Source organism: Equus caballus, chromosome 3 (genome assembly GCF_041296265.1).
Source record: "Equus caballus isolate H_3958 breed thoroughbred chromosome 3, TB-T2T, whole genome shotgun sequence".
In the NCBI taxonomy this organism is placed as follows: domain Eukaryota; kingdom Metazoa; phylum Chordata; class Mammalia; order Perissodactyla; family Equidae; genus Equus; species Equus caballus.
This window is the reverse complement of record NC_091686.1, coordinates 17,508,382-17,521,108: the sequence shown is the minus strand read 5'-3', so window position 1 is coordinate 17,521,108 and position 12,727 is coordinate 17,508,382. Positions and strand designations below refer to the sequence as shown.

The window sequence follows — 12,727 nt, the reverse complement described above, 5'->3', positions numbered from 1 at the left end:
CCACACATGGAGGGGCTGATGCTCTAAGGGACAGGACCACACACCAGCTTGGTTTGCGTAAATGTTTCTTAGCAGGGGGAGAAGGAGGCTGCCCTGCTGGGACTCTGCCACCCCTAGGGTTGGCCCCCAGCCAAGAAGACCCAGGCCCTGCCTCAGAGCTCCTCCTGGGCCTTGCTGCCCTTCTGCTTCTGCTCCCGCTGCCGGATCTTGGTGGGATATATCTCTTCCCAGAACCGCCTTTGGGCTTCCCTTAGCTTTTCGCTGACCCGTGGCACCACGCTGATTTCCAGGTATTGCTCTGACTGGTTGAATGGGGGCCAAGAAGGCAGCCCCTCGCCATTGGGGTTCCTGGGTGAGAGGAATGAATGAAGACCAAGACCTCCTGTGTTGGTCCCCTGGGGGCAGATCTGAGTCATCTAGGCCCAAATCCAGGCATGCCTGCTCACTAACTCACCCTGTCCGGGCAAAGTGGGTCCACTGGGCCATCATGGTGAGACTCAGCTGCTTCTCCTCCTCTGTGGCTTCTGGAAAGGCTATGAGAGGGACATATGTGGATCAGGGTCAGGTGGGTCCTAGAGGGGACTCAAGGGTTTCCTGTGTTGACTGGATACCTCTGTTCCTGCAAGCCCCACCACGGCCCATTGGAGCCTGGCAGCCTAGGGATTGCAAGTCTGTCTGTCCTTACCCAGTGTGGAGCTCTCATCTGTGAGGAAGGGGCCCCCGAAAATGAAGGCAGTCTCAGCCCCATGATCAGCCTTCACCCAGGCTGGCTTGATCTTCACAAAGGAACTGGGCCGATGCTGGAACTCATAGAAAAAGACAGAGACCCCAGAATCTGTGGAGAGAGGGCTGGATCAGAGTTAGGTACCCACAGCCTGATCAGGTCCTACCTTTGGCAGGACAGGCTCATAATAGCACCAATGCCAGTAATAATGATGATGATGACAAAATGATGGCAGCAAGCATTTACTGAGCACTTGCCAGGGGTCGAGCACCATTGTGTAATTGTTCTTTATGTGTCATCATTCATTTTATCCTCATAACAACCTATGGATTAGATTCTATTATTATTGCCATTTTACAAATGAGGAAACCGAGGCACAGAGGGGTTAGGTGTCTTGCCCCAGGTTACCAAGATAGGAACTTGGAGCTGTTCTAGGGCTGTGTTGGGGATTAGCCTCCAGGCTTGGAGGAAGAGAGACTTTTCTACCCAGAGAAGGGCTGAAAGTGGACAAAATCACTCATGAGTCAAATGAATCCTTGAGAATTGGTGATGGGCCCTGTTGGGTGACCTTTGACAAGTCACTGCACCTCTCTGAGCCTTGGTTTTCTCCTCTGCAGAGTGCCCTGTCAGAGTCACCTCTCCTTACTGTGACACTGCATCCCAGAGAGGAAGCAGTGTGTGGGGGTAGCAGTGGGGGGGGGGGCGGTGTGGGAGGGGGACCCCATCACCTACAATAACTCAGCTCCTGGACCAAAGTGGGAAGGGTGGGACAGGTGGGCTGGGATAGGCTCACCTCGGAGGTTTCTTGAGAAATTCAAAATGGGAAAGTTTAGGATAATGTCGCTCAACAGTTCCTGGAAGGCCTCGCGTTTGGCATGTGCGTGTGATCTGCTGCCTTGGTATTCGTCCATGATGGTGGACATCACCTCATGGGGCACATCCTGGGGCAGGAGGCTAGGTTCAGGTCCCACAGCCACAGTATACCCTCCGAAGAAGCCCCACACCCTCCGGCCTGGCCTCTTTCATGTCCCAGGGCTCAAGTGCCGGGGGCCAGCCACCTACCTCCCTTGGGGGTTCTAGGTGGTGTCTGGGAGGGATAATGTCAGATTTGGAGTCAAAAGCTGGCTTTGCAGTCACTGCTTGGCTGTGTGACCTCAGAGAGGTTGCCGAGCCTCTCTGAAAGTCAGTTCCTGCCTGGCAGGATGCCTTAGCAGCCTATGTGAAGTCCTTAGTACAGAGTTATCTGGCCTGGAGCAGATGCTCAGTTGAAGTTAAGCAGGAAGTTAGTGAAAGGACAAATCATGGGGGATCCCCACAGCTCCAGAGAGCAGTGATGAGGTTGTATGAATGGGGAGGGCTTTGGAGGTCCCAAAGAAGGGAAATGTGCAGATGTTGAGCACCTCCTGGGTGCCAGCTCCCTGGTAGACTCTTCAAATGCAGCTTCCAGTTTCCTTCTTACAACAGCTCATGTGGGTGAGAAACATCGTCCCCATTTACAGGTGAAGAAATGGGCTCACAAAGGTTAGGATAACTGTGGACAAGTAGCCAGGGTTGGGATTTGACCGCAGGTCCACCTGGCTCTACATCTGACAGCGTGATCTTAACAGCTGAAGCTCTGAGATCAGACGGAGCTGGCTCAAGCTCCGCCTGTGCCCTTCACCCACCAGGAGCCCTTGAGCTTCAATTTCCTCATCTGTAAAATGGGGATGACGGCAGTTCCTACTTCCCAGGGTTGTGATGAGGATTGTAGGAGATGAATGCCCCTCCTAGTGCTCAGCACAGCACCGTCTCTGGCACATAGTCTTTGCTCGTTAAGGGGCAGTCTAGGATGACAGTGATGATGATGATGATGAGTTTCCTCTGAGAACCCTGTTGATTCATGTCCAAGGGGATTCCTGGGTAGAACTAAAAGTCAGCAGTTGGACCAAGGGGCTTGGTGGTAGGTGGGTAGCTGTGGGTGTTGGAGGGTAGGAGCAGAGACTGTGCTCGGTAGGACACCCACTGGACTACTCCTTCCTGCCTTTTGTCTCACCAGTTTGGTTAAGTAGGGCCTCAACGTGGCCAGTACGTCTTCCACGTTCATCTGCTCCATCTTGTCCAGGATACCCCAGCCCTGCGGGGACACCAAGGCCCTCTCAGTACAGCTTGATCTCTGCCCCCTGTCCCACTTCCAGCCATGAGCAGGTGAGTGTTCACAGCCCTCTGCCCATGAACTCATTACACAGCCAAGTGTGGCCAAACCCACAAGTCCACAGACCCGAAGACATAAACCTCAGATTGGGGAGGGAGGAAATAGCATCAAATATAACAGGCAAGTGTTAACAGCAACCCCAGAATTTGTTCAATATTTTCATAAAATAACATCAGGACCTCCAGGTGCTGTAGCAGGGGCTACAGGGAAAGTTAAAAATGTTGTCCTTAAAGTCAAATGTTGGCTTTGTATCTTACAGTTTTAAGGGCACAGACTCTGGGTTCAAATTCCAGCTCTGCTACTCAGTGCATGACCTGAGGCCAGTTACTTAAAGTCTCTGTGCCTCAGTCTCTTAATCTGTAAAAGAGGAATGACAATAACCTGCCTCATAGGATTGTTGAGAGGACTGAGTTTGTACGCATAAAAGCCCTGACAGAGTAAGCGCTGTGGAAATCTTAGCTATTAAAGTCAATTTCGTGATTGCTAGGGTCTCTGTTAATCTTTGTGAGAACAGGAACAGAGAATTCACAGATGAATAAACACAAAGGGTGTACACCCAAAGGGAGATGTTAATCTTCACTAGAAATTAAAGGACTAAAACTAAAGGCTACAGAAGCTAAAGTAGCAAAACTTTTAAAGAATGTTGTTCCACGAGATCAATATACAAAAATCAATTGTATTTCTATACACTAACAATGAACAAGCTGAAGATGATAGTAAGAAAACAACTCCATTTACCATAGCATTAAAAAGAATAAAATACCTAGGAATAAATTTAATAAAAGGAGTGTAAGACTTGTACAATAAAACAAGAAAACATACTTGAAAGAAATTAAAGAAGACCCAATTAAATGGAAAGGCATCCCGTGTTCATAGGTCGGGAGACTTAATATTGTTAGGATGGCAATTCTCCCGAAATTGATCTGCAGATTCCACGTGATCCCTATCAAAATCTCAGCTCCTTCTTCGCAGAAATCAACAAGCTGATCATAATTCATATGGAAATGCAAGGGACCCAGAATAGCCCAAACAATTGTTATGAATTGAGTCGTATCTCCATCAAAAAGATAGGTGGAGTCATAACTCCCAGTACCTCAGAATGTCACCTTATTGAAAGATAGAACCTTTACAGAGGTAGTCAAGTTAAGTTAAGATGATTACAGGAGTAATCAGTAGGGTGGGCCGTAGTGCAATACGCTCGCATCCTTGTGAAAAGGGGAAATTGTGACAGAGAGCCACACAGTACAGAAGGAAGACAATGTTGTGACACAGAGACAGACAGTACAGAAGGAAGACAATGTGAAGACAGAAGGAGAAAGTCAAGGAATGCCTGAGGCTACCAGAACCCAGGAGGGAGGCATGGATTCTCTCTCACAGCGCTCAGAAGAAACCAACTCTGCTGACACCTTCATTTCAAACTTCCAGCCTCTACAACTGTGAGACAATTTCTGTTGTTTGAGCCACGCAGATTGTGGTTCTCTGTTATGGCAGCCCTAGCAAAGGGATACAGCAATCTTGAAAAAGAGCAAAGTTGGAGGATTCACACTTCCCAATTTCAAAACTTACTGTAAAACTACAGTAATCAAGATAGTGTGGGGCCGGACCCGTGGCCTAGTGGTTAAGTTCAGCATGCTCTGTTTTAGTAGCACAGCTTCAATTCCCAGTTTTGGACCTATGCCATTCATCAATGGCCAAACTGTGGTGGTGACCCACATACAAAATAGAGAAGATTGGCACAGATGGTAGCTCAAGGCAAATCTTCCTCAAGCGAAAAGAAGAAGATCAGCAAGAGATGTTAGCTTGGGGAGAATCTTCCTCAGGAAAAAAAAATAGTGTGGTAGTAGGATAAGGATAGATGTATAAATTAATGGAATAGAATTGAGAGTCCAGAAATAAATCCTTACATTTATGGTCAATTGATTTTCAATAAGGGTACCAAGACAACATAATAAGGAAAGAATAGTTTTTTCAACAAATCATGCACGCAAAACTGGATAACCACATGAAAATGAATCCCTAACGCACACCATATACAAAAATTAACTTCAAGTGAATCATAGACCTAAATGTAAGAGCTAAAACTTAGAAGAAAACATAGAGGTAAATCTTTATGACTTTGAATTAAGCAATCTTTTCTTAGATATGACACCAAAAACACAAGCAACAAAAGGAAAACTAAATTGGACGTCATCAAAATGAAAAATTTTTGTGTTGCAAAGGACACCATCAACAAAGTGAAAAGATGGCTCACAGAATGGGAAAAAAATACTTGTAAATCATACATCTGATAAGGGACTTGTATCTAGAATATATGAAAAATTCTTACAACTCAAGATAAAAAGACAAATAATCCAATTTAAAAATGGGCAAAGGATATTAATAGACATTTCTCCAAAGAAGATGTAAAATGGCCAATAAGTTGCATGAACAGATGCTCATCTTTAGTCATTAGGGAAACGCAAATCAAAACCACAATGAGATACCACTTCACACCCATTAGGATGGCTATAATCAAAACGAAAGATAATAACAAATGTTGACAAGGATGTGGAGTAACTGAAATCTTTATACATTGCTGGTGGGAATGTAAAATGGTGCAGCTGTTTTGGAAAACAGTTCGGCAGTTCCTCAAATGATTAAAGACTCAGCGATCCCACTCCCAGGTGTACAGCCGGGAGAAATTAAAACATGCTTGCACAAAAACTTGTACGTGTGTTCACAGTAGGATTATCCATAATAGACAAAAAGGTGGAAACAACCCGAACGTCTATGAATGGATAAGTGAAATGTAGTATATCCATACAATGGTCTATTCAGCCATAAAAAAAGAATAAGGTACTGATACACGCTACGACATACATGAACCTTGAAAACATTATGTTAGTTGAAACAAGTCAGACATAAAAAACCATATATTATATGATTCTATTTACAGTCATGCGTTGCTTAACAACAGGAATCTGTTCTGAGAAATGTGTCATTAGGCAATTTTGTCATTGTGCGAACATCATAGAGTGTACTTTCACAAACCTAGATGGTATAGCCTCTACACACTAGGCTGTGTGGTGCTAATCCTATGGGACGACCATCGTACACACAGTTCCTCATTGACCAAAATGTTGCTATGCGGCGCATGACTGTATATTAAATGTCCAGAATAGGCAAATCCATAGATTTGACAGAAAGTAGATCAGAGACAAAAGGTTGATTAGTGGTTGCCAGGAGCCAAGGGAGGAAGGGATGGGGAGTGACTGCTAATGGGTATGGGCTTCTTTTTAGGGTGATATAAATGTTCTGGAATAAGATAGTGGTGATGGTTGCACAACTTTGTGAATATACCAAAACCCACTGAATTGCACACTTTAAAAGGGTAAATTTTATGGTGTGTAAATCATATCTCAATAAAGTTGATATTCAAATAATTATGGTCTGCAAATGCTGATAAAGTTGCAAGAAAACCTGTACACCCAAGTAACTGGCAGCAATTTAAATTGGAGTAGCAATTTGGGAAAGCGCTGCGCCAATGGCAATGCGTAAGAAGTGGAGAGGTCTCCATAGTGGGTACGAATTGCTTTCCGTGGCTAAAGCTTTCACCGTGGATGTTTAGTAAACATCTAGCTGGCTGAAAAATTTATGGTTGTGCTCATTTGGATACAAGGGGAGTGAGAGGGAAAGCCTGCACCAGCGATGAGGTGAGCAGCTCTCCGCGCCACCCGATTCCTGGGAAACATCCTTGGCCACAGGGCCCCGGGCACAGCATTCCACACCAGGCAGATTCGCCCAGGTCTTGGGAGCCAGCTAGGTTGGCTCTTCCACTGTTACACTCATAACTCCAGGTTGACAGTGTGGGCACGAGGCTGCCTCCCAGAGTCCAGGGCACTGTTTCCCCTAGCCCTCTTCTGCCATTACACACACAGACACACACACACACACACACACTCACGACTGGCCTGGAAACTTCCACAATCTTTGTCCTTGAGGGTCAAGACTGCACAAGCCTCTCATCCAGCAAGCACCCAAATGCCCCTCCTGGAGATTAATTCTAAAGGAATAAGTCAGAAGACAAAGGCTGTGGACATGAAACTGTTCCCTGCACTCTTAGCTTCAGTGGTAAAAACTAGAAGCTGCCCAACTGCCGAAATGAAGGAAATTTATGATGGGACCCTCCCGTTGTGGAAGGCTTTGCAGTCATTAAATCAGTTGCTGTGAAGATGGGTGGAAGTGTGAGAAGGATATGACAAGATGCTCAGGAGGAAAGCATGATGTTGACACTCTGTGTGGGGAGTTCTGTGCACCTGGAAGGGACTGGAAGGCACTAGGGCCATGACGTCCCCTAGTGGCTTGATGTTGTCTAAAGCCTGAGCATCTCAGCCAGTTAGTCTCTCAGGTACAGAGTCATGCTAATCAGTCTCACAGAGCCTGATGTATAAACTAGACATCAAGGCAGGAATATGCCTCGGATCAGCACTGCCCAGAAGCCCACTTTGTGCAAAAGCTTGGTCCCCAAGAAGGAAACATTTGCTTTGGGAAAATTAAGCTGGGTAACCTTGAGTAAATCCTTTAAACCTCTGTGATCCTTAGCTTTCTCACCTATCAAATGGGAGTGCTCTGCTCACAGGCTGTGGTGATGATGTTGAGGCGGAAGAGGACTGGCTGGGGCAGGGCCTTGAAGAGCACAGGGGTCATTGGACACTCACCCTGGGGATAAGCCAGCCAAACTCGTGATTGTTGACACCCAGGAGGAAGGGCACAGAGTGGAACCGCCTCTCCCTCAGGAGCTCCTTGGGGGTCTTGGGAAAGAAGGTGCCATCAATGGTGTAGGCAGCTGTAATTCTCTGCAGGAGAAAGCAAGGCAGGGGCCTTCCAGTCAGGCCCCAGCTTCAAAAGATGGGACCCAGGGGTCACCCAGTGGCAAGCCTGAGTGGCTGAGCCTAGAGGGAAAGAGGGGCTGGAGGCCACCAGGGTTAGAGGGCCCAAAGGGAGTCAGGAGACCAGGCAACCGATGCTTCCATGCAGGCCTCTCACCTGGAAGACAGGCCCCGCCCTCAGGGCTGGGGTGGCCCTCCGTCCACACCCCCAGGCTTAGTTGGGCCCTCAGCCCCTTCCCCGTATGGGTGGCTGGCCCAAGCCTCACCCCAGGCTGCTGATTGTCCCTCTGCTCCCACAGCAGCTGGATAGGACTCCCTCTATGCCACTGCCCGCCACCATACCCCAAGGGTAGGCATACCATCGTCTTGGGAAGGATCAGCTCTTTGCTTGCCTTCTGACGAAGGCACTGTACCATCTCAGCTGAGGAGTTGGAGCTGCAGGCCAAGAAGTCTGCGAAGCTCTGGGGACAGACAAAAGTGTCTTGCCTCCCTCTCATCCATCAACCCCCACCTTCCATCCCACTGCCTCCAGAAGACAGGGGATGCCTCTGTAGGAGAGCTTGGTCACCGATGTCAGAGATGGGACTTCAAGACTCGCCAGAGACCTGCCACCAATCCTGAGAAGCATTCCTTGCCCACCAGCTTGGGTGGTCCCCAGGCACCCCATGAGTCCCTCATTACATCACTGTCATTATCTGTGAGTGTGGCTGAATCCCATTTACCTCCCCCCACCCACCCTGAGAACAGTGTCATTATCTAGTTAACTATATTCCTAGAGCCAGTGGCGTCAGTAAAGTTTGGTGGAGTGAGTAAGAAAATGAGATAAGGTTTAGAACGGGAGGGATTCCAGCATGCCCAGTCTGGCAGGGAGGGGGTGGTGGTAGGTGCTGAGGCTGGAGCAGGGCCGGGAAGTCAGTGGGAAGTGAGTCTGGAGAGAGGGGTTCCTGAATCATCTCATACCCAGGTGGCCCTGGTGGTTTTCTCTAAGCTGCCAAAGGCAGTGTGAGCTTCCTTCATCCTGATGGGTCCCTCTTTGCCAACAAGGAGCTCACTACTGGTAACACCCACTATGGGATTCCAGGAAAAGCACAGGGTTGGGTGAAGCAGGTACATGTTGAGCAAGAAAGTGAAATAAATGCAGACCTGAGCCAGAGGCCAAGGGTCAGAATCCAGTAACCCTGGCTGGGTGATGACTCCACTCTGTGCTATGGCTCTGTGGAACAACCCTGCAGCCAGCGGGGACAGGACCTGCAGGCAGTGTGGAGGACAGACGGCTGTCAGAGGAGGGCAGAGGAGCTTGGAGGTCTGGGACCACAGGAGAAACCATTGCTAGTCTCCCCGGGAGTGACTCACCAGGGCAGAGACAATGCAGGCACCAGCTGATCCTCCAAAAATGGTGACAGAGTTCGGGTCACCCCCAAAGGGGGTGATGTTCCCCTGTACCCAGTGCAGAGCAGCCACCACATCTAGGAAGCCCCAGTTACCAGCTGCGTGCTTGTCCCCAGTGCTGGGGGTAGGGTGGGACAGTGGTTAGTGCAGGCTAGCTCCCCCTGGCAGATTTTCCTCAGCCTTTGCAGGTGTGCTTTGAATCAGCCAGTAGGACTCCAGGCCCTCCCCTGCTTTCCAAGACTGGCCTGGCTATGAGCCACACTTGGTATCCACGTGCCCAGCACATGGTGTGGGTAGGCCTGACTGGGCAGCCTGCCCTGGCTCTCAAGTGGCTGGCAGAGCTTGTTGCTCCTTTCCCTCACCCTCTGCTGGGATCCTGGCCCCAGGTCAGAGCCAACACGTTCTGCCCAAAGGACAAAATTCACTGGATAATGCTGCTTGTGTTCGAGCCTCTCCCCTAGGTGGAGCCTCAGGAAGCACCCGACTCTGCCCCAGACAGCATGGGGGAGGGGCGCTTGGTCCCTAGGCACCCTGTTTGCTTGAGAGAGCTCCATTTAAGCTCTGGACTCTCACCTTGGATCCCCAATTCATCTTACAAGCTGGCCTCTGCTCAATGCAGTCAACGCCCTCCGCCCTCTGCCACCTTACCTGAAGAAGCCAGGGAGCCCTAGGCGGTACTGGACTGTGACCACTACCACATCCCCATAGGCGGCCAGGGCTGACCCATCCTGGGAGGTGGCAGCGCCAAGCAAGAGAGCGCCCCCGTGGATCCATACCATGACCTGCAGAGATGGCCATGAGGCTGTTATCCTCAGCTCTTCAGGCCCCAGCTGCCCACCCACCAGCCCAGGGCATTTTGGGGACCCCCAGAGTGCTTTGGGAGCAGGGAGGGGGAGGGGGCAGGCCGGGCAGAGCTGGATGGGTGGACAGTGCCCTCTGGGCTGCACACCGGCTTCCCGGCCCCTGCTGTGGCCTCAGCTGGGCTATAGATGTTGAGGATCAGGCAGTCCTCCGAAATAGGGAAGATCTGGTGCTTTCCATTCAGCACGAATCTGCCGTTGTTCATTCTCTCCAGATCTTGCAGGCACCTGCGGCCAATGATGAGCCCGAGGGCCAGCGGGTCAGCCCCACAAGCCCTGGCAGCTGGACCCCTGCCAACCTGCCCACTCGCCCACCTCCACGGGGGCTACTCACATTGGGGGAGCAGTGCTAGCATCTCGCACACCTTCCCAGGACTGCGCTGGGCGTGGGGCTGAGAACCGGCCAGGCCCCAGTGGTGGCTGGGCGAACGGGATGCCCAGGAAGACATTCACAAGGCGGTCTGTGCCCTTCACGCCCACCTGCCGGCCTCGCACTTGGCCCAGGGTAGTGTCCACTTCAGGCTGAGTGATCTCTGACCCTGAGGCAGGACAGAGGGGCCGCAGGGCATGGGGTGGCAGATGGACTTTCGAAACTTTCACTCCCTGAACACTTGCTGTTCCAGGCCCTGTTCTGAGCACCTTCACACAGCACTTTGACTAAACTTCCCAGCAGGCCTGTGAGATGGGCCTTATGATTACCCCCTACTTTCTCCTCCCTATGTCTGTCCGCAACATTACCACTCTCCTCCAGGCCAAACCAGCCCCCTGAGTAAAGGAACCAGGCTCTCCTGGCACCCACGGACCTATCTGTGGAGCCTTAGGCTTTGGGCCAGCCACTCACCCTCTCTGAACCTCAGATTACTCATCTGCTAAATAAGATGTGATAACCATGTGTTTTTATTTTCTCTATTCTGAAGTTTTGACATCTGGAGCCTTGCTGACCCCGGAGGGACTGCCCCTCCTAGGGCTAGCCAACTCTTCGAAATACTGAATAACTCACCGGGATGTGCGACTTTCAAATGGGAATCAAGCAATCCAGAGCCCAGAGTGGGCTCTGTGGGGCCCTCAGGCTCCAGGCCACTAACCACCTGCTCTAATCACTCCAGGGCCAGGTACCAGACACTAGAGAAAGCCCCATGCCCCAAAGCCCACTGAGATTATTCAAACTAGCCAAAGCTGAACCTGCTCAGGTTGCCTCACCTGTTCCTTCCCCAGGAAACAATGACAAGGCTCTTGCCCACATTTTTCCCTCACCCTCTGCTTTCCTATGTGCCTCCTGTTTCTAGGCAACTGTGAGTAAACTTCCCCTTTCATGACAGTCATTTCTGTGTCTGTGTCTTACTGATTAAAACAAATCCCGGGTTCCCTTTAAACATACGGACAATCATGTGTCCTGGCAGGGCTACTGATGTGTGTCCATCTCACACATGATGGCAAGGGCAGAGCCCCTGTCCAGAGAGGATGCACAACCCCTGGCATTCCTCTGAAGTGAGGGCTCCTTCCCTGAGCAGGCAGCCCACCCTTCCTTGTCCCTACCTCACTCTTGCCTCCTCCCGCCAACCCAGAAGCTCCCACCTCTGCAGGTCTTGTAGCTGTGTCTTACCAGGGGGTGTGGCGGGGAATGCCAGGAGCAGACAGGCCACCCAGACCAAGACCCTGGATCCAGTTCTTACCAGTGTTCCCATGCTCCTCACTCACAACCAACTGTGGGCAGAACTGGCAGAAGGTGGAACGAAGTCCCTGCCCTCCAGCACAACCAATCTCTAAAGGGTTATGTAACGAAAACCTCAGTGGACCAGCCTGCCTGGCTGGTGGCCAGCCCCAAGATCCACTGCCTGGAGCTCAGGCTGGGGGAGGAGGGGCTGGGGCTAGAGAGTGCCCCACAGGGGCCTGGCTGATATGACAGCCCCAGGCAAGGGAAGGAGCCTGGGTTGTGGAGCTCTGCAGCCCCAGGGTCAGATCCCAGCTCTCTTGACTCAATGACTTCCGTGAGACCCTGTGCACTCATTGCAAAACACACACATCACCAGCCTGAGGGAGTGGTGGCCAATGACTCTGGTGCCACTCCGAGTGAGCCAACAGGCCTAGGGTAGGGACTGGTGTCCCGTCCTGCCCGCCGGGGGGGTGCTCTGATGCAGGGCGGAGGGAACTGAAGTTGAAACTCTTTTTTTAGAAAAATTGAGGTTAAATTCACATAACATACAATTAACCCTCATAAAGTAAACAATTCAGTGACATTTAGCGTATTTTCATTTTTGTGCAATTACTCGCCTCTCTAGTTATAAAATTCTTTCATTGCTCCAGAAGAATACCCTGTTCCCATTAAGTAATCATGCCCCAATCCCATCCTTACTCCATCATCTCTCCCTCATCCTCTGATAATCATTAATCTGCTTTCTGCCTCCGTGGACTTCCTATTCTGGATATATCACATAAAAGTAACCATACAACCTTTTCTATCTGGCTTCTTTCACTTAGCATAAATGTTTTGAGGTTCACTCGATTTGTAGCACATATCAGCACTTCGTTCCTTTTTATGCCTGAGTAATACGTCACTGTATGGCTATAACACACTTTGCTTATCCATTCATTCATTGATAGGCATTTGGGTTGTTTCCACTTTCTGACTGTTATGAATAATACTGCTCTAACCATTTGTGTACAAGCTTCTGTGTGGTCTTACGTTTTCATTTCT

General features: G+C 50.0%; 1 protein-coding gene across 2 annotated transcripts; it reads right to left on the bottom strand.

Moving 5' to 3' along the window:
- Positions 1-48: 48 nt before the first annotated feature.
- On the bottom strand, positions 49-12,008 carry CES3 (carboxylesterase 3). 2 transcript variants are annotated; one of them, XM_005608320.4, is made up of 13 exons: positions 11,636-12,008; positions 10,367-10,571; positions 10,122-10,260; positions 9,821-9,954; positions 9,137-9,290; positions 8,927-9,031; positions 8,143-8,244; positions 7,613-7,750; positions 2,757-2,837; positions 1,518-1,665; positions 686-835; positions 455-533; positions 49-348 (listed from the first exon to the last, which is right to left on the bottom strand). In XM_005608320.4, exons 1-13 carry the CDS (start codon positions 11,715-11,717, stop codon positions 153-155), a joined length of 1,713 nt encoding a protein of 570 aa, XP_005608377.2. In that variant the 5' UTR covers positions 11,718-12,008; the 3' UTR covers positions 49-152. The 2 variants fall into 2 exon arrangements, with proteins under 2 accessions (XP_005608377.2, XP_070118030.1); XM_070261929.1 differs by having other exon boundaries at positions 11,706-11,998.
- Between the last annotated feature and the right edge of the window lie 719 nt (positions 12,009-12,727).

Bases quoted from the DNA above. Each gene is read 5' to 3' on its own strand.
- CES3 (XM_005608320.4), bottom strand. From the start codon at position 11,717: ATGGGAACACTGGTAAGAACTGGATCCAGGGTCTTGGTCTGGGTGGCC. The intron at 8,245-8,926 runs GTCTGCATTTAT...GTCTGTCCCCAG, and splicing joins ACCCTTGGCCTCTGGCTCAG to AGCTTCGCAGACTTCTTGGC. The intron at 2,838-7,612 runs GTGAGTGTCCAA...GTGTCCCCGCAG, and splicing joins TTGGCTGGCTTATCCCCAGG to GGCTGGGGTATCCTGGACAA.